The sequence below is a fragment of the Chaetura pelagica genome, unplaced genomic scaffold (genome assembly GCF_000747805.2).
Source record: "Chaetura pelagica isolate M959 unplaced genomic scaffold, ChaPel_1.0 scaffold292, whole genome shotgun sequence".
Lineage (NCBI taxonomy): Eukaryota > Metazoa > Chordata > Aves > Apodiformes > Apodidae > Chaetura > Chaetura pelagica.
The window spans coordinates 171167-192082 of NW_009952374.1; the positions used below are offsets into that span (position 1 = coordinate 171167).

Consider the following 20916-nt stretch of genomic DNA (forward strand, 5'->3'; position numbering starts at 1 on the left):
CTCCCCAGGCCCCCAACCCCCGCACCTCCCGCAACCCCCGCACCTCCCGCAACCCCCGGTTTCGTTTCCCGGGCTGCAGAGCCGGGCTGCAGGAAGGGGCCAGCCCGGGCGCTGAGGCACTGGGTGCCCCAAGAAGGCATCTCAAAGGCTTTTTCCACCTCCCTTCTATTTCCCCCCCACGCAGAGGCAGGAGCAGGAGGGCTTTTCCAGGGAAAACTCCCGTGCCTGCCCCTCACTTCACCCACCAGGACCTGCTGCCTTCGTGTCTCACTTCCCTCCCTCGGGGCATCTTCACCCCCAGACCCCCCTGAGCACCCACACTCCCCTCCATTCACAATCACCCCGAGCACCCAGAGGGGCTGCTCCCTGAATGAATGGATTTCCCACGTGCAGGACCCTCTGCAGGCAGATCCCCTGGGTGCATGAGACCCCCTCTCCATGGACAACCCTGCAGAGCCCCAGACCCACAGAGGAGCAAATTCCTGAGCTGTTTACTGGAGCCTAAATGGGATTAGACACCCAGGGTTGGGAGTCTTGGAGGTGTAAGGACCCAGCAGCTGAGATAGGAGGAGGTAGCCTGGGCTGGTGTCTTCAGAGCTTGGGCAACCTACCAGAGAGGTTCACAAGAGTGGCCCCAGATTCAGGAGGTCCCACCGAAGAAGCTAAACCCTCTAGGAAATGAGCTGCAGGGAAGGAAGGCACTGGGGAGGGGACCCTGTGGAGCTGGACATCAAGAGAGCCTGGGAATGGAGTAGATGGCTGGGGAGCCAGCAAGGAACAAGTAGGTTTGACAGTCTGTGTGCCACAGATGGGCTTCATTCTGCAGAGTCAGCATTTCTTGGCAAAGGCACCTGTCAGAAGAAATCCCAGCTCCTGCCTTGTGAGGAGTGCACTCCAAGTCTTCTGCTTGGATAAACAAATCCATGCCTGGAAAATGTCACTTCCCTTGGCTCTCCAGTGGCTCATTATTCTTTGTCAGCCCAATGCTGCCCGTGGCTGGGTGGGGACAGCACCAGTCACAGGATGCTGCAAATGGAAGAGGTGGGCAGAGCCACTGGGGCTCAACTCTCTGTGCTCGAAGGTGTGTCAGGTCAGGAAGCCCTTCTGGGACCTTGCTGGTCTAAGTCCATGTCACCCTCCTCCATACCAAGGCTCTGGTGTGGGACAGCAGAGCACAAAGCTCAACCCAGAATCCCAGATTCCCTCTGATGGCAGGGCTGAGTGTTGTAGGGCAGGACACAGCAACACATCACACGGAATGTTCCTGCCTCTTTGGGCAAGTTTGGGGGCTCTTGGGGAGCTTCACTGAACCACTGACTTCATCCTGTGAAGGAAAGGCAGGAAAACATCACTTCAAAAGAAGAGGGAGGAGGGAAGAAATGCAGCAGGGGTAGAGTCCAGCAGTAGGAATGTGGTCTGTGCTGGGAAAAGGTGGACACAGGTACAAAAAGGTGCTTAAAGAGATAAGGAATCAGCTGGATCATAAAGCAAACTGGTGCTAGAGTAAATATTTCCAGGTTTGCTTGCACCCTTGGGGGAATGGCTTGTCTTAAAAAAATCAGGAAGTAAAGACTATGACAGATCCCTCATGGATCAAGGGAGCAGGTGAGCAGAGGTGGGTGGGGCAATTAAGACTGGAAATACTGGACCAAGTTGGATGGGGCTTGGAGCAAACAGGTCCAGCAGAAGGTGTCTGTGGCCATGGCACGTGGGTTGGAGCTACATGACCTTTAAGGTCCCTTCCAACCCAAGTGATTATATGATTGTGTGGTGTTAAGATGCTGTGATTCCATGATGCTACACTAGCTCTGCAAGGCTGCAAGGTGCTGAACTGGCATTTTAGGAGCTTGAACTTGCAACACAGACCCACTCAAAACTTGCTCAGCTTCTGTGGTCTCGGGTGGCTTGCAGAGAGGTTCCTTCCCCACCACTTTCCTACTTCAGGGCTTGGGTGATACTTCCTGAATCTGGCCAAGGCTGTGCACATGTTTCTCTCTGTCAGGCACCTAAACCCCAGCTGAGTTTGCAAATGAGGTGTTTCCCCAGTCAGTAGGATAGAACTGGTTTATGGGGCAAATCTGCTGAAACTGCCTTATGTAGATACCACAGGAAGGGGACCAAGTCAATTCCCTTCAAAAGTTATATATTGTTCTCCAGACATTATAAGTGTTCAGACTTCTGCCAGAAAGGGCAGGGAAGACTGACCTGCCAAATCTATCTCACTGTAAAACTGTGGAGAACTAGTTTGGTAGAGCAGAAGACTGGGAGGACATGAGATCTTTTTTCTACCCTGAAAGAGCAGGAGCCCAGGATCTCCATCTCTGCTTCAAGGTGAGTTTCCTCTCAGACAGACAAGTCCTTCTGCCCAGAGCAGTCTGCTGCAATGTACCTATGGCATAAAAGCTCTCTTTTTAGCCCAGGTGCTGGCACAGGCCAAAAACTACACTGCAAAGAGCACTGGAGCCATGATGCACCATCCCTGGGACTCCTCACACCAACCTGCTCCACCCAGCTGAGTGAGGGGACTGACTTCACATGCCAGCCTTTCCTCATCATCCCAACCCTGGAAGTTTCTCCTTCTGAAGCCCTTTTTGGTTGCTCTGGTGCATGCTTAGTTGGTACCAGAGAAACTGGTGTTCTCACATCTCCTCCTTGCAGAGCCTGCATGACTCACTCTCTGTCTTGCTTGTTTATTTTAGGCTTTTGACAGGAAAATAATTTTGAAGCTTCAAGCAGGGATCATCACTCAGACAAAAAGTTAAGCTCTCATTACTGCTGTGATCTTTCCAGGCTGCTTCAAGTGTGCTAGATGATCCATCCAGGTCTGGACCAACCAGGCTACCTCTGAGGAAAGGTTGCTCTGGAGTGTTCCAGCATTATAAACTCAGTCTTCTACAAATGGGCTCATGTTGTTGTGCCCTGAGGGCACATCCAAGTTCAAGCCTGAGCCTCCTGGCCTTGCCAGGATTGTGCTGTAGGCATGTCCAGCTCTAGACTTCTCCTTGGTAGCTTCACAGAAGGTTTGGGTTGAAAGGGGTCTTTAAAGGTCATCTAGTCCAGCTCCTTTGCAATGACCAGGAACATCTTCCAACCATCAGGTTGCTCAGAGCCCCAGTCAAACCTGACCTTGAATGTTTCCAGGGATGAGGCTTTTACCACCTCTCTGGGCAACCTGTGCCAGTGTTTCACCATCCTCACTGTAAAACCTTTATTCCTAACATCTAGTCTAAATCTCTTTCAGTTTCAAATCATTACCCTTGTACCTTGGCCTCATGAAGTAGGTAGTTTGTCTCCAGCTCTGTTTCTGGCCTCATATCCTAGATGGCCACTGGACTTAGGTGGTGGCCTTGTATCCAACCCTGTCTACTGGATGACCCTAGACCTACAGTAGTAGACACACCTGTCTCCAGCCCTAGCTCCATCTCCTGGATGAACTTTAGACTCAAGTTGTAGCCTTGTTTCCTTGTTTCCACTCCTGCCCTCTTTTGAACCACCAATGAGGTTCTGCAGTGACTTGCAAAGGCTTCTGTGCCTGGGGCATCTCCCATCCTGGGAAAGTGACCTCATTGCCTGGTTGTTTTGGGCAGGGAAGAGGCATTTCAGGCCCTTCCTCATCCTTTCCTTCAAAAATATGCCTCTCTTTGAATAAGGAATTCCCCAGGCTTCAGGAAGGCTTCATAAACCCCACTGAAGCTGCAAGATGCTGGGCTTGTGGAGATTTGTGGTAGGAATTTGAAGTTTAGCTGAAGGGCACAGGAGTGGGATTGTACAGGTCTGTGAAAGCACCTAGAAGAAACAGCAGAGCAAGGGTTAAAGGCAAAGGAATGTGTTTGGAGCACCCTGGCTTCATTCTAGTGAAGAGGAGGAACAAACTGACCTTAGATAAGAGATGAAGAACAGGGTGGGGGCCGTAAAACACCCCAGATAAAGCAAACAAAAGAGATTCAGGAATTTCACCTAAGAGGGACAAAATAAAAGGGAAAAGAAACCAAAACAGCATCTGCTCTTTAAAGGGTGTGACAGGCAAGTCCAAAATCAGTCATAGAATACTTTGGGTTGGAAGGGACCTTTAACCATCATCTAGTCTGACTCCCTGCAATGAGCAGGGACATATTCAACTAGATTAGGTTGCTTGGATCCTCATCCAACCACACCTGGAGTGTTTCCAGAGATGGGGCATCTACAGTTTGTTGCACTAAGAACCTCAGAGGCACGATGACAACTTCATCACCCTCATCTCTTTGCTCACCTGTGGCATAGAAGTGACACTGCCCAGTTGTGCATCTGAGCACTGGTGAGACAATGATCAAATGAAATCTGTGAGGACGAGTGTGAGAGGGCAAAATCAAATTGCTTAGAGATGTTGGAGGATAAAATTGCTTTCCTCTCCCAGAAGATCTTGCAGTAAGTTTTATTACACTAATTTTCTGCAGACTGGAGAAGGGAGTCTCTGGTTCCCAGGAGCAGTGTCTGCAGGATATCTAATTGCTGATTAACATCTGATGCTGGAGCAGGCCCTGGAGCTGGAGGCAAGTCCCAGATGAAATATTGTGAGAATGAGGCAAGGAGCCAGTGACTGTTTCCTGGCCCTCCTGGACCAAAGATGATTGAACCCCTGTCACCCCCATGCATGATGACAATGCTTTGTGTGGTCCTTTGGGGTTGGCCTAGGTGAGAAACCAGCTGAAAGAAGAGAAAACTCAATGTCAGTTGTGTTATGCAGAGTTGTCTCTACTCACTGGCTCAGGACATCTCTTGGGTTTACTCTTGACTGAGATCCTGGGAACCCTGAAGGTGTTCTGGGAGTTGAACATCCTCTGGAGCAAAGTTCCTACATTATGTCAGTGGAGAAACATTTTTGGATCACCTTTGCTGCTGGATGTATATTTGGTTTGGAGTGAGCTGATCTAGTGGGAGGTGTCCCTGCCCATGCCAGGGGGGTTGGAACTAGATGATCTTCAAGGTCCCTTCCAACCCAAACTACTCTATGATTCTATGACAGAGCAAAGTCAAGCCTGAACACCACAATTCTGTTGTAGTGAGGAAAACTAGCACCCACAACAGGTACATGGGAATGACAGAAGGAAGACAGAGAGACATGGGAGAGGCAACTGAGTTCATTCCCCAACCCCAGTGTGATGTCAGTTAGCCAAGACAACAAGTGGACACCCCAGTGAGATGCTGAGGACAGTATTTTTCTACCATGCTTTAATGCATCTCAATACTGATTCTCAAGCTGCTGATGCTGGAGGCAGTTGTCCCACCAACTGACTCAAAATTTTCACTATTAGATGCTAAAGAACCTTTTTGATGCTGTCTAAAATCTCCTTTGCTGTCTTGTGAATCCTAAAGCAAATAAGTGGGGAGAACAGAGAAACCCAGGCCTTTCTTTCAGAGAAGAATCTGGAAGGACCTTAGAATCACAGGATCATAGGATGGTAGGGGTTGGGATGGACTTCTGGAGATCATCAAGTCCAACTCCCCTGCCAGAGCAGGACCACCTAGGACAGGTCACACAGAAACACATCCAGGGGGACCATGTCAAGGCCTTGCAGAAGTCCAGATAGATGGCATCCATAGGTCTTCTCTTTTGTCCATCAATGCAGTCACTTCATTGGAGAAAACCACCAGGTTGGTCAGGCAGGATTTGCCCCTAGTAGAGCCCTCCTGGCTGTCCTGAATCACCTCCTTCCATGTGCCTTAGCATGTCTCCTAGGAGGATCTTCCATGATCTCCCCAGGCACAGAGGTAAGGCTGACAGGTCAGTATTTCCCAGGCTGCTCCTTCCTACCCTTTAAGAAAAATGGGTGCAGTGTTTCCTTTCTTCCAGTCACCAGGGACTTCACCAGACTGCCAGGACTTTTCAAATACCATGGAGAATGGCTTGACAACTACATCAGCCAATTCACTCAGGACTCTGGGCTGCAGGTCTCATGGACTTGTGTGTGTAATGGACTGCAGAGCTCCAACAAGGCCACCTTCTTTTCCACATTTTTTTCCTGAGTTTGGCACATTTTAAACATGAGATTTGTTAAAACACCCACCACAACTTCTTTTTCTTGCAGCCAAACTGCTGCAAGGGAGATTTCCTCATCTTGTGTTTGTACAGATGACGGGTCCACACTGACTGCAGAGCTTTGTGCTTGTCCTTCCTAAATGGAATCCCTTTTTTTCAGAGCACCACTTAGATTAAGGGGCTAAGGGGAGACCTCATTGTTCTCTACAACTCCCTGAAAGGAGGTTGTAGGGGGGTGTGAATTGACCTCTTCTCCCAAATGAATAAAGACAGGAGGAGAGGAAATGGCCTGAAGCTGCACCAGGGGAGGTTTAAACTGGATATTAGAAAGAATTTCTTTACCAAAAGAGTGGTTGGACAGTGGAACAGGCTGCCCAGGGAGGTGGTGGAGTCCCCATCCCTGGGAGTGTTTTAAAGAAATGTAGATACAGTGCTGAGGGACATGAGTTAAGCACTGAATGGGTAAATCAGGTCATGGCAGGGGGATTTAAGTTATGGTTGGACTTGATGATTTTCAAGGTCCCTTCCAACCAGGATGATTCTACGACTCCATGAATCTATGATTCTGTGATTTGTCTGAGTCACACAGAATTCTTCTATTTGCAGATTCTCCAGTTTGTCACCTGCAAGCTCAATGCATTTGTTCTCTAATCTGTCATTCAAACTGGTAATTAAAACATTGCATCCCAGCAGAGCCAAGACCAGCCACAGAGGGCTCGGTGTAATAGACAGTTATTTGCTCATGATTTTAGCTAGACTGGGTTTCCTGTGTTTGCTTATGAGACTGTCATGGGATATGGTGCTAAAAGCTTTATTAACACTCAGCTGTGTGACAGGTACCACTTTTGCTCTAACTATAGATTTTGCCATTTTGTCACAGGTGGGAATAACACCCATCTGTCACAAAGCTCTTGCTGTTTATCCTCATCTCCTAGAGAGCCCTTACACTCTGCTGGCTGTATGATCACAGAATCACGGGATCATGGAATGGTAGGGGTTGGAATGGACTTCAGGAGATCATCAAATCCAACCCCCTGCCAAGGCAGGACCACCTAGGGCAGGTCACACAGAAACTCACCCAGACTGGCCTTGAAAGTCTCCAGAGAAGGAGACTCCACAATCTCTCTCATAATTTATTTCAGAATTTTCTTCTCCAAGACTGGAGTCTGTGCTGACCAGAATCTTCCCCATCACTTTATCGTGGTGGATGGTGAGTTTGGTGGTATCCAGGCTTCTGAACCACCCAGAACTCCCTATTGAAAAGAAACAGGAGCAGGTGAAACAGGCTGGGTTTGATAGCTATCATAGATGCCAAAGATGTCTTTTCCCAGTGCCTCCGTGCCTGCATGCCCCTTGGTTTGGCTGGTAACCCTTGCTGATGTGCTTGTTCATTTTGAAAACACCACCATTTATTTGCCTACTCCTATGCTCTGCTTCATTTTAATGCTCTTGGTTTTGATGTCTTAGTTGGCTGGTCTGTGCTAATCTCATGAACATCTGCAGTAGAAAACTGTCTCTGTTACTCCTGTGTCAGATGTGGTTGGTGTCTCCACACCCTTCTTCCCTCTCACTCCTCATGTACTGCAGCCTGGAAGCAAAATCATGTCCTGACTCTGGCTGTGCAACTCAAAGCTGATTGTAAAGATTGTAAAACAAATCATAGAATCATAGAATCATAGAACTATTCAGGTTGGAAAAGACCCTTAGGATCACTGAGTCCAACCATCATCCCAGCTCTACAAAGATGTGGCACCTCCAATCCTACCACTACATACACTCAGAGACCTTCAGCTCCTCATTCAGGACTTGGGGTGGAGTGGCTGGAAAGCTGCCTGGAGAGAAGGACCTGGAGGTGTTGGTCCACAGTCGGATGAATATGAGCCAGTGTGTGCACAGGTGGCCAAGAATGGCAAGAGCATCCTTGTTTGTATCAGTAATAGTGTGGCCAGCAGAGCTAGGACAGCAATGGTCCTCCTGTACTTGGCACTGGTGAGGCTGCTTCTCAAATTCTGGGTTGAGTTTTGGGCCTCTCACTACAAGAAGGACATTGAGGGGCTGGAGTGTGTCCAGAGAAGGGCAAGGAAGATGGTGAAGGGTCTGGAGAACAAGTCTTACCAGGAATAGATGAGGGAACTGGGGATGTTTAGGCTGGAGCAAGAGAGGATGAAGAGAGACCTTCTCCCTCTCTACAGCTACCTGAAAGGAGGCTGTAGTGAGGCAGGGGTCAGTGTCTTCTACCAAGGAACAAGTGATAGGACAAGAGGAAATGGTCTCAAGTTGAAGAAACGTCATCACTGAAAGGATTGTCAAGCACTGGAACAGGCTGCCCAGGGCAGAGGCTGAACCACCATTCCTGGAGAGATTTAATAAACGTGTAGATGTGGTGCTGAGAGACACAGCTCAGCACTGGACCCAGTACAGTTAGATTATGGTTAGACTTGATCATGTTTTCCAACCAGAATGATTCTGTGGTTCTGTGACTGTGGGAACCAGTGGGTCCTGGTAGGGCTGACATGAAATCAGTAAATCCGATGAAGTCCTTACTACACTTCAGCCAGTGTCACCCTGGTGTGATCTGCTGCTCTGGCATCCAGAAATCTCAAGAAATGAAAGGCTTCCTCTACATTTGCAGACAAGGAGACCTAGGAACCTTTGTGTACATTTTGTCTTCTTGAGGCAACATCTGTTTGGGTGCAGCATTTCATGAAGGTGAAGGTGAAGAGGAGGGGAGGAGCTAGGGAGGTGACAAGGGCCTACCCAGGGACATGATGTATGCAGGAATCTGCCAGCAGGAGGAAGTCCCTCTAAGCAGAACCAAGCAGCTTTTTAAAGATTGTCCAATTGCTGGGGATCCCAGTGCAGAAGTGGAAGGCCACAAAAGAGAGTCCTCTGTAGTTTTTGCTGGACTCAGCTGGGCTTTGAGCAGAACACCTTTCCCTTCAGACCCTGCAGCAACTTCTGCTCTGCTGCCCTAAATAAAAGATCTGGAGGAGGTTGGATCTCCCTTCTTTGCTCTGCCCATCCTGGTCCCTTGCATGCCACCAGGTTCAGTGGCCTTGTCTCAGCCCTTGACTCCTTCCCTCCCCACCAGCTGGTCTCACTCACCAGGTCTTTGCCTTCTCAGGTCCAGAGAAACTGGTTGAGCTATAAATTGCTCCTTCTGCTTCCCCTTTCCTGTGCCAGCTTGCCTGGTGGTAAAGACAGTAACAGCCTTGGCCTGGAGCCCAACTTTCCTGGAGTGTTTTGAAAGTCTAAATGGATTGTAGGGAAGAAGTGTCTTCCATCTGTGCAAGGTATTCATGGAACATGTGCTTATGACATCAGGTTGCAGCATGGCCATCACAGCCCCTCCCACTGCTGCCAGCCCCTGCCCTTAGCAGCTGGACATCTCTTCCTTCCTTTTGATTTTAAAAAGTCTTTCCCTTCCCCTTTTCCATCGTAGCTTTCCTTCCTTTTTATGGTTGTCTTTGAAGAGAGAAAAATCAACCACCTTTTCTGCTGGCAAGTTCACATTTGGCCCTCTTGACATCTGTCATCCACAGGCATGGCTCACCAGAATGCTCAGATCAATGGGCATCAGCATCTTCTTGTCCCTGCAAGCTTGGTGGTGTCACCTCCTTCATTTTCTTCATTCCCCTCCTGTCCATTAAGTTAAATATTGAAATTCAGGCACCAGGCTTAAGCGTTGTCAGTACAAAACATGAGGTTGATGCCACATCTTTGGCTGATGGTTCTCTTGGGAAACCAGTTGCTTTGCAATCCAGGAAACATGAAACACCTCAAAACTGTGCATCCTTCCATATTTGCAACCAAAACACAGCAGAATTCCAGGGCAATGCTTCAGACAGACTGAAGAGCTCAGCTGGCCATCAAATACAACGTCTCATCCAACAAAAAAATCCCCCAACAACCCTTGCATTGTTTGGATGAGCTCTGGTTTCCCCCAGAACACAGCTGAGTGAATGATGCTGCCAACTCTTCCTCTTTTTTATTTTCTGTTTTCCAAAAAAGTGAGCTTGCAACAGAGTCAGTGCTCAAGAAGCTTGGGGCTGTTTGTCTCAGCCTCTGGCTCCCTGCCCTTCTTCTCTGTAGACACCCCCAAGCCTCCTACAGAGCTTTTCTGTCTCCCCTCAGCTGCAGCTCTCACAGGGAGAGGAGGGAGCAGAGAGCCTGGAATGTAAAACCAAACAAAGCCCAGCACAATCAATCATTTCTACGCCAGGAACATGGTTCTCTAGAAACCATCTCACAATCTATAAGGATAGAGGTTGGCAACAGCTGTCGTGTTAGTTTCTCTCTGCAAATCAAAAAAGGAAACAGATATGGGGACAACTTCTTTTCCAGCTGGACCACGTCCATGAGGAGGAGGTGGTGAGCAGGCAATTCCCAGAGTAGTGCTCACCATGTTGTTCCCTCTTCCCTCCTCCATCCTGTCTCCCCTCTGATTCCCTGCCAATGCCTTTTCTCTCAGCCACATTTCTCCTCTCTGCCTTTTCCCCAGCCAACTGCTGGAGAATAAAAGATGCTCGTTTCAAAATGTGATACCACTATAAGAGCAGAGCCAGAAATTGCTCCCCCTCAAGTCTGGAGTAACATCCAAACTACTGCCAGGAATAAGCTTGACTTCTACTTACTTGAATTCTTGACTAGTGGATGGTAACCAACTTGCTGTGAGCAGAAGGTCCTGAGCATCCCCCTGTGCTGACACAGCTACTGAGCTATTACCTGTGTTTCAGGCAGGGTGGGTTGTTCCTCACAGTGCTTCAAAACTCAGACAAAAATAAATCTTCAAGGATCTCTTCAAAGCTCTAACAACCTGAAGCCTGACCATGTCAAAAGGGCCATCTTTTATGTGTTTTCTTAGGTGGCTTGAGTGTCTGGAGACATTTTGGATTCAAGTAGGCTTAGGAAATCAATGGGAGTTCAGCACCTAACTTATTTAAACTCTCTTCAAAATCCCAGGGGAAGCTCAACTGCAAAGCCTGACTCTTTGAGAGCAACAATTACCCCAGAGCAACACACTTTTATTATGGCCAACAATGACATCACAGGGAGCTTTTACTAACCCATCAAAGTCCACAGGTAAAAAGGTAAGTGGTACTGACTAGGACACCCAGGGATATCAGTCCATAGCTGCTTTGCTTGCTGCTGATTCCATTCACATTGCACAAAGGTTTCTCACAGCAAGAAACATTCTGGTAGGCTTGGTTTTGTTGCTGGCTGGTTGCTGGACACGTTGGAGAACACATCTTAGAGATGACATATTTAGGCTTGTTGGGCTCTAATGGAAAAGAGAAAAGGGGGGAAAAAAAAACCAAACAAAAAAAACATAGAATGTAAGAATCATTGTTAAAACATATTTTCTTGGGTAATTCTGCATTGAATAAAAGTCAAGTAGGGACTAGTCCCCAAGGCAAGTATATGAGGAATAAGAACAATCTGCCTGTGTCCACATTGTTGCAACCTGATGCTGTTCTTCTCTAGGCTCTTATGTTTCATCTGTCCCTAAAGTGGAATTAGCATGTGTGGGTGGCTTTCAGTTCATGCTGCCTGAAGCACTGCTCAAGGCTGGGTTGATGCCCAGCACAGCATAAAACCACCTACAGCATCAAACCAGGGCCAATGTACTGCAAGCCCTGAGATGCCTGCATGTCTGAGAGCACATGGAGGTGTTTGAGGGTGCAGAGCCCCAAGGACACACCTGGATGATTGTGTGTGGCACAGGGAGTCAGCCATGCTCCAGTTCTCCCCAGCATTTTTAAAAACAACCCTGGGAGGAAGCATTGCCATGGCAAGAGCTAGATGGGGTGATCAGTGCAAAGCTGGAGGGAGCTGACATGAAGCAGTGCACACAGCCTCAGCCTGGAGTTCACTCCCTGGTGCTCCAAGGGATGGACCTTTGGCATTTTCTCAACTCCTGGTGACAATATCAAGTACGTATCGACACAGCAGTGACTGCAGTCATGAGCAAGGTCAGTGCTTCCTAGCAGCTGGTGATCAGAGACTATTGTTTCCATGTGTGGCCACGACTGGGATGAAAGCCTGTCCCTGGCACTGCTTTTCTACAGCACAACCAAGGTGCTGTTCAGAAACCTACCTGTTCCAACATCGGTACGGACGGTTACACAGTAAACTGGGATGAAAGCCTGTTCCTGGCACTGCTTTTCTACAGCAAAACCAAGGTGCTGTTCAGAAACCTACCCGTTCCAACATCGGTACGGACGGTTACACAGTATTTGTCTTCCTCTGCACACATGGAAATGGTCAAACAGTCCTTGTTGGACTCCTGCTCTTGGCACACGTAGCACATAAATGGGTAAGCTAAAGGGAATTAAAAATAAAAGAAAAGAAAACAAAGCATATGACATGGTTTAGGAACCACGTTGCATTCAGGTAACTCCATTTTCCCAGTTGCAGCCTGATGGTGGTTTCTGTGCGAATGACCAGTGACCTTCTTTATCCCTCCAGCCAGGGCATCAGTGTTAAATCCCTCTCTGCTTCATACATCTCAGCCTGCAAAGTGTTATCGATCTGTTTGCAATCTCTAGCAGCAGTAGATGTGAGTGGAATTCGAGGATTTGGGGTCTTTTATGATGGAGATTATTGCTGAGCAATAGCTTCTTTGTCCTGGGAGCTCTGCCACAGACTTGCCAATTACTGCTCAGATGCTTCTCCTCAGCAAGCCTAAGCAGAGCTTGCCAGGGAGAACCTGAGGATGCCTGGAGCATTTTGAGGAGGTGGACAATGCTCTGTGTCCTACTTCTCTTTCATCTGGCTTGGAAACTACTTTTGCATCCTTTCTTGTGGTCAAACACCACCAACTGAACTGGCCTAACCTCAGTCCTGGGAAGTCTGATGAGAGTAGTCAGATATTCTGTTGAACTTCTGCATAGCACTGTAAAAGGGAGAATAAATGGGAAGCCTTAACATAAAGTATGGTTAAACTGGCAAAAAATTTGGTGAGATAATTCATACATCTACATTACAGATATAGAAGATGACTGGGAGGAAAGTCAGGCAACAAGGAGCTGTCTTTCCTCTCAAGAATGTGCTCCCTTCCCCTCAAATATTGAAGGTGGAAGGACAGACCACTGGAAAGCCCACGTAAAGTGAAGAGCCAAAACACAGTCTGGATGAGAAACCACACCAAAGTGTCTGCAGAACACACCCCAGCTAGCAGGTTAATTTATTGATGGGTTTGGATGGTGGTGGCTGGGTTCTGAGCTTGCAAAGTCACCCAGAGCAAAGTATGTGCTTTTGTGTGTAGGAGAGGGGATGAGGTACTTTAAAAGCACAGGCATTTTTGGAAAGGGAAGCAAACACAGCACAGAATACTTGCCAGGTTCTCAGTAAGTCTCAGGACAGCCTGTCAGCATGGAAAGGGCAGACAGCAAGTAGAGGACATGTGCCTGTGTGAGAACAGTTTTGCCTGATAAGAAGTTGGCAGTAAGAAAGTGGAAGGGCAATGTGGGTTAGAGAGATCATTAAACAAGAAGTTTCTGATAGAAGGAAAGGGAAGGGAAGGAAAAGGTTAACAGCTGTTGATGCTGAGAAGTCCATAACATTGTGTAGCTTTTTTGCTTGGTTCATCACAAAAGAAGTTGAATCTTCATGTGCAGGGTAGAGGAGATGCAAGATGCTCTACTAAAAATGTTGGCACAATTTTGAATGATTTTGTTGTAAGCAAGCCCAGGAAGCACAAGCTAGTGAAAATGCAACAGAATGGGTGCAAAGCAGACATGAAAACACCCTCACAGGATCATTCACAATGGTTATTGGTCAAACCAACAGGAGCAATGTCACCCTTAAGGTTCTCCAGAGCTCTGCTGTGGGCTGAGGTCTATACAGTATCACTAGTGACAGTAGGGATGAATAGATGATGCACATCACATTTTTTGATGACGCCAAGGACAAAATATCTGAAAACATACTGTAATTAGAGTTCTAAGTGATTTTGACAGATGGATGCAATAAAAGAATGAAAAAAAAAAAACAAAAAACAAACCACAATGACTGCAGTTCCATAAAGACAAATATATCACACTGAGATAAAAATTAGCCACTTAAGTGTAGGATGAGGAACAGCTCGTTCAGTTACAATTAAGGGCTGGACTGTAAAGAGCAGGAGTCAACTGTGTCACACGACAACACTGAAAACAACTGTCACCCAAAGGAACACAGGCAGCAATGTCATGTGCAAGATATGATAAGTGGCCTTTCCACTCTGGCAAAGCCTCAACTGGAACAGCAGTGACCAAATCTATATGTGAAACTTCAAAGAATATGCAAAGCACTTGGAGAGAGATCAGAGGAGAAGGAGGAGAAACGGTCAGTGATCTTGAAAACATGACCTTGTAAAAAAGGTTGGAAGCATCTAGTTGGTTTATTAAAAATGAGAAAGTGCTATGGAAAGGCACAGGAACCTTCATGGAAGAAAAAAGAAGCTGCAAAGAAAGAGTAATAAACTGTTCCACATCTCCTATAACAATCTGCCTGTGTCCACATTGTTGCAACCTGATGCTGTTCTTCTCTAGGCTCTTATGTTTCATCTGTCCCTAAAGTGGAATTAGCATGTGTGGGTGGCTTTCAGTTCATGCTGCCTGAAGCACTGCTCAAGGCTGGGTTGATGCCCCGCACAGCATAAAACCACCTACAGCATCAAACCAGGGCCAATGTACTGCAAGCCCTGAGATGCCTGCATGTCTGAGAGCACATGGAGGTGTTTGAGGGTGCAGAGCCCCAAGGACACACCTGAATGATTGTGTGTGGCACAGGGAGTCAGCCATGCTCCAGTTCTCCCCAGCATTTTTAAAAACAACCCTGGGAGGAAGCATTGCCATGGCAAGAGCTAGATGGGGTGATCAGTGCAAAGCTGGAGGGAGCTGACATGAAGCAGTGCACACAGCCTCAGCCTGGAGTTCACTCCCTGGTGCTCCAAGGGATGGACCTTTGGCATTTTCTCAACTCCTGGTGACAATATCAAGTACGTATCGACACAGCAGTGACTGCAGTCATGAGCAAGGTCAGTGCTTCCTAACAGCTGGTGATCAGAGACTATTGTTTCCATGTGTGGCCACAACTGGGATGAAAGCCTGTTCCTGGCACTGCTTTTCTACAGCAAAACCAAGGTGCTGTTCAGAAACCTACCCGTTCCAACATCGGTACGGACGGTTACACAGTATTTGTCTTCCTCTGCACACATGGAAATGGTCAAACAGTCCTTGTTGGACTCCTGCTCTTGGCACACGTAGCACATAAATGGGTAAGCTAAAGGGAATTAAAAATAAAAGAAAAGAAAACAAAGCATATGACATGGTTTAGGAACCACGTTGCATTCAGGTAACTCCATTTTCCCAGTTGCAGCCTGATGGTGGTTTCTGTGCGAATGACCAGTGACCTTCTTTATCCCTCCAGCCAGGGCATCAGTGTTAAATCCCTCTCTGCTTCATACATCTCAGCCTGCAAAGTGTTATCGATCTGTTTGCAATCTCTAGCAGCAGTAGATGTGAGTGGAATTCGAGGATTTGGGGTCTTTTATGATGGAGATTATTGCTGAGCAATAGCTTCTTTGTCCTGGGAGCTCTGCCACAGACTTGCCAATTACTGCTCAGATGCTTCTCCTCAGCAAGCCTAAGCAGAGCTTGCCAGGGAGAACCTGAGGATGCCTGGAGCATTTTGAGGAGGTGGACAATGCTCTGTGTCCTACTTCTCTTTCATCTGGCTTGGAAACTACTTTTGCATCCTTTCTTGTGGTCAAACACCACCAACTGAACTGGCCTAACCTCAGTCCTGGGAAGTCTGATGAGAGTAGTCAGATATTCTGTTGAACTTCTGCATAGCACTGTAAAAGGGAGAATAAATGGGAAGCCTTAACATAAAGTATGGTTAAACTGGCAAAAAATTTGGTGAGATAATTCATACATCTACATTACAGATATAGAAGATGACTGGGAGGAAAGTCAGGCAACAAGGAGCTGTCTTTCCTCTCAAGAATGTGCTCCCTTCCCCTCAAATATTGAAGGTGGAAGGACAGACCACTGGAAAGCCCACGTAAAGTGAAGAGCCAAAACACAGTCTGGATGAGAAACCACACCAAAGTGTCTGCAGAACACACCCCAGCTAGCAGGTTAATTTATTGATGGGTTTGGATGGTGGTGGCTGGGTTCTGAGCTTGCAAAGTCACCCAGAGCAAAGTATGTGCTTTTGTGTGTAGGAGAGGGGATGAGGTACTTTAAAAGCACAGGCATTTTTGGAAAGGGAAGCAAACACAGCACAGAATACTTGCCAGGTTCTCAGTAAGTCTCAGGACAGCCTGTCAGCATGGAAAGGGCAGACAGCAAGTAGAGGACATGTGCCTGTGTGAGAACAGTTTTGCCTGATAAGAAGTTGGCAGTAAGAAAGTGGAAGGGCAATGTGGGTTAGAGAGATCATTAAACAAGAAGTTTCTGATAGAAGGAAAGGGAAGGGAAGGAAAAAGTTAACAGCTGTTGATGCTGAGAAGTCCATAACATTGTGTAGCTTTTTTGCTTGGTTCATCACAAAAGAAGTTGAATCTTCATGTGCAGGGTAGAGGAGATGCAAGATGCTCTACTAAAAATGTTGGCACAATTTTGAATTATTTTGTTGTAAGCAAGCCCAGGAAGCACAAGCTAGTGAAAATGCAACAGAATGGGTGCAAAGCAGACATGAAAACACCCTCACAGGATCATTCACAATGGTTATTGGTCAAACCAACAGGAGCAATGTCACCCTTAAGGTTCTCCAGAGCTCTGCTGTGGGCTGAGGTCTATACAGTATCACTAGTGACAGTAGGGATGAATAGATGATGCACATCACATTTTTTGATGACGCCAAGGACAAAATATCTGAAAACATACTGTAATTAGAGTTCTAAGTGATTTTGACAGATGGATGCAATAAAAGAATGAAAAAAAAAAAAAAACAAACCACAATGACTGCAGTTCCATAAAGACAAATATATCACACTGAGATAAAAATTAGCCACTTAAGTGTAGGATGAGGAACAGCTCGTTCAGTTACAATTAAGGGCTGGACTGTAAAGAGCAGGAGTCAACTGTGTCACACGACAACACTGAAAACAACTGTCACCCAAAGGAACACAGGCAGCAATGTCATGTGCAAGATATGATAAGTGGCCTTTCCACTCTGGCAAAGCCTCAACTGGAACAGCAGTGACCAAATCTATATGTGAAACTTCAAAGAATATGCAAAGCACTTGGAGAGAGATCAGAGGAGAAGGAGGAGAAACGGTCAGTGATCTTGAAAACATGACCTTGTAAAAAAGGTTGGAAGCATCTAGTTGGTTTATTAAAAATGAGAAAGTGCTATGGAAAGGCACAGGAACCTTCATGGAAGAAAAAAGAAGCTGCAAAGAAAGAGTAATAAACTGTTCCACATCTCCTATGGTGAAAACACAGAACTGTACATGAAGAGATAGTAAGAACAGGTTGCTAAAAGGATGAGAGTCTGGGTCATTCCAGGCTGTAGAATCTTCTCTGTTGAAAACTCTTCCAGGCCACATGAGATAAACATCTGCCTGTTTTGGCCCAGCATGGGAGCAGGAAAATGTATCATGAGCTTTGAAGATTTCTTCTGGACATACTATGTCTATAACAGTGAGTTCATGGATGGAAATGGCAACAGACTTTATTTGCTGGGTTGAGAGATCAACAATTTTGATCAAAAGCTGCTTATTAGGGTATTTAATAGGACCCCAAAGACAGGTAACAGTTATGTTCAAGCTTTCCTTTGTCTCTATATTAGGATGAAAGCTACAATCTCTTACTCTTGCATGTGAAAACACTGATATTAGAATCACTAACTTTATCCAGCCTGGACTAGGCTACAGAAAGGTGCTGTGTAAAAGGCTGTCCCTAAGTTCATTCCCTAAGTTTGTTTGGAAGCTGATGCCAGTAAAAATAGTTATCAACTTACTCCAGCAAAAAGTATCCCACTATGAATGTGTGTTACCAGAGTCTTGGATCTCTATTACCTTTCCACTTCATCCTGGATAACACTGAGGACTTTGTCTTTCATAATTACTCTCCTCTGTCCACGTTGTGTCACTGCATTCCAGAATGATGGGCCCCAAATCCTTCCTGTCTATTTTAGAGCTGAATATTCCTTTTCCCACCCCAAAAAGTAGCCAAAGCTTCTGATCTCCCAGACGCGCTGCAGAACCATCTGTCCAAAAAAAAATATGTAGGAGTAGGGGGTTGATACATCAGAGAGCAAAAATTAATTGGATGTTTCTTTCTCAACCCCTGCTAGATATGTATCATGGTTTCTGGGAAACCATCAGGTGTGGGGGAAATGTTGACAGTGTGGTCATTATTCCTACGTGCGAGTAACGATGGAGCAACACATGAGTATCAGTCCCAGGAAGGGGATACACACACTCAGAGGACTTCAGACTTCCCTTTGGGAGAAGGATGCCTGTAATATGACATGTGCACAGAAAAGTTCTTTCATCTCTGCCCCTGATTTAATCTGTATAAATTCTCACTTGTGTGTTTTCTAGGGAACAAGACACGTGGCAAACCACGTGTCTTGCTACGATGAATGAAGCAGCAGCACAGAAAAGTCTGTAAAATAGTCAGAAAACTGATACAGATTTTAAATAAGTAGGTTTTGTTACACTTGCTGGCACTTCTAGCTTGGATCCTTTGGGAAGATCCCATAGAACACTGTATGGATATAACCTGGCACTGTACAGCTGGAGCTCTGGCACTTGGTACTGCCTCCTGAAAAGAAGAATTAGCTCATCGGGTTCTTATTTCTGCAGGAAATCATGAATTAAGTTGCAAAAGGGAGCTGGTGGCAGCAACACTGCAATGCTGCAAAGTTGGTGACAGCCCTCTAAGCTTTTCCCACACAAAGAGTTTTCACCATCTTATCTATAGTAGCAGGATTAGGGGCTCACCTTGCTCCACACACAGGACAGCAACCAGCAGGGTGACAAGATGACTCTTCATCTCCACCAGATCTTCTCAGCCACACTGGGAAGGTGTTTGGAGGGCAGGTTATATACCTTTTGAATGGCAGCAATTTTACAGGTTCCAAATGGCTCACGGGGTAGACATGAAATCAACCCAAGGGTGTGCAATGTGCACGTGGGAGTTCTCCAGGCTGGAGCCCACAGGATGGGCTGGAACGTTGGGGAAAAGACTTTTTAGCAACACATTTCTTGCTCTCCCAGTCATATGAATGATGGGAAATGAGGAAAATGATGAAACAGTGGAGCCTGGAGGCACAGGGAGACAGTCCTAGCAGTGCAGTTTTCTGATCCCTTTGGATAGTCAGGATGTGATGTTCTAGGCTTTGTACTGTTCATTTTCTTTAATTATTCCACAGTGCCAGAAGCTCAAACTCTGAACTGGCCTACACTGATTTACCTCAAATAAAATCAGTGTATTTTACACTAAAGGAAATTAACTAGTAGTTAAATAGAAGATTTTCCTCAACTTTTTGTTTGTCTCCATTTCTTTACCAATTTTACATTACCTGTAGTTAATCCATCCACTTGCTCCTCTCTCATTATAATTCTCAAATACCTTATACAATTTTTATTCCATTAAGTTTTGCTTCTCTTTCAGGGATTCTTTGCAGAGTCTGCTTTCTTCCACCCCCAACAGCTTCTGGGAATCAGACCTCCATTTTATGATACCATAAATTGGCATCCTGGAATTGCTGCTCTACTTTGAAGGAAGTCATCTCTCAAACTGTCTCTTTTTCAATCTCTCCTCTTAAATCAATCCTTTTTCTTCCCTTCCTCTGTGTTGCTCCCCTCTGAATTAAATCTGCTTCTGACATTCAGGGAAATAAACCCTAATACAAGATGTGTTTCGTAAGAGCTCTATCTGTCATCTCAATGGAGCTTCTTCCAAAGTGACATTAGTCCTGGACAGGAGGGTGACAGAGCACTGGAACAGGTTGCCCAGGGAGGTTGTGGAGTCTCCATCCCTGGAGACATTCCAAACCTGTTTGGAGGTCCTCAGGTGTAATCTGCTCTAGGGGATCCTGCTCTAGTAGGGAGGTTGAATCAGACAGGGAGATTCAGGTTGGACATTAGGAACAAGTTGTTTCCTGTGAGGGTGGTGAGATGATGGAACAGGTTGTCCAGGGAGGTTGTAGATGCCCCTCCCTGGAAGTGTTCAAGACCAGGTTGGATGGGGCCTTGAGCAACCTGATCTAGCAGGAGGTGTCCCTGCCCATGAAGGGGGTTGGAACTAGATGATCTTTAAGGTCCCTTCCAACCCAAACCATTCTATAATTCTATGATTCCACGATCTCCAGAGGTCCATCCCAGCCCCTACCATCACTATTCTGTGATTCTGTGACTGTGCAAAGAAAAACAAATTGTCAAGCTCCCTTTCTGCTGTCAGTTAGGGAATAACTTAACAGGCAGTTAGTTCCCTAGAAGGAGCCATCAGTAGAGTATTTATCTGTGTTTCTAATATGAATCATTCCAACACTGGATTATTTTCTTATCCATGTGAGTTTCTGATATTTTTCAGGCCCTCTTAACCTGTTCCTGGAATGACACACCAGGTGGTCAATTCCAGAGTTGTTCAAGCCCAAAACAGACTTCACCTCTCTTGTTGGTGGAGGTTTGTGAGGTCAGCAGAGAACGTGCTGATGATGGTCACATCAAACCTTTTGCTTTCCAGAGGGCAATTAGGTTTTCTGCCCAAGTGTGCTGTGTTGTTCTTCATAATTAGTGGGTGTATCTTCTTGCTGGGGTTTTGCAATGAGGGCAAAAGGCAGCAACCATTATTGTTTTTCCCTTTTTTCCCCAGCCTATTAATTATTCCATAGACTTCTCTTAAACATATTCCTTTTCCCTTCCTGCATGAGTAGAAGACTCCTCTAATTATTGC

At 46.4% G+C, this 20916-nt stretch overlaps 1 protein-coding gene across 1 annotated transcript in view; it reads right to left on the reverse strand.

Annotated features, from left to right (window-relative positions):
* Positions 1–19011, reverse strand: part of LOC104398097 (lymphocyte antigen 6E) — a 25438-nt gene extending 6427 nt beyond the window's left edge. Inside the window, exons 1-3 of the mRNA XM_010008141.1 lie at positions 18960–19011; positions 15164–15283; positions 12218–12337 (exon numbers count right to left, since the gene is read on the reverse strand). Of these exons, the coding sequence (XP_010006443.1) occupies positions 12218–12337; positions 15164–15283; positions 18960–19011 (292 nt within the window). The remainder of the gene's footprint in view (positions 1–12217; positions 12338–15163; positions 15284–18959) is intronic.
* Between the last annotated feature and the right edge of the window lie 1905 nt (positions 19012–20916).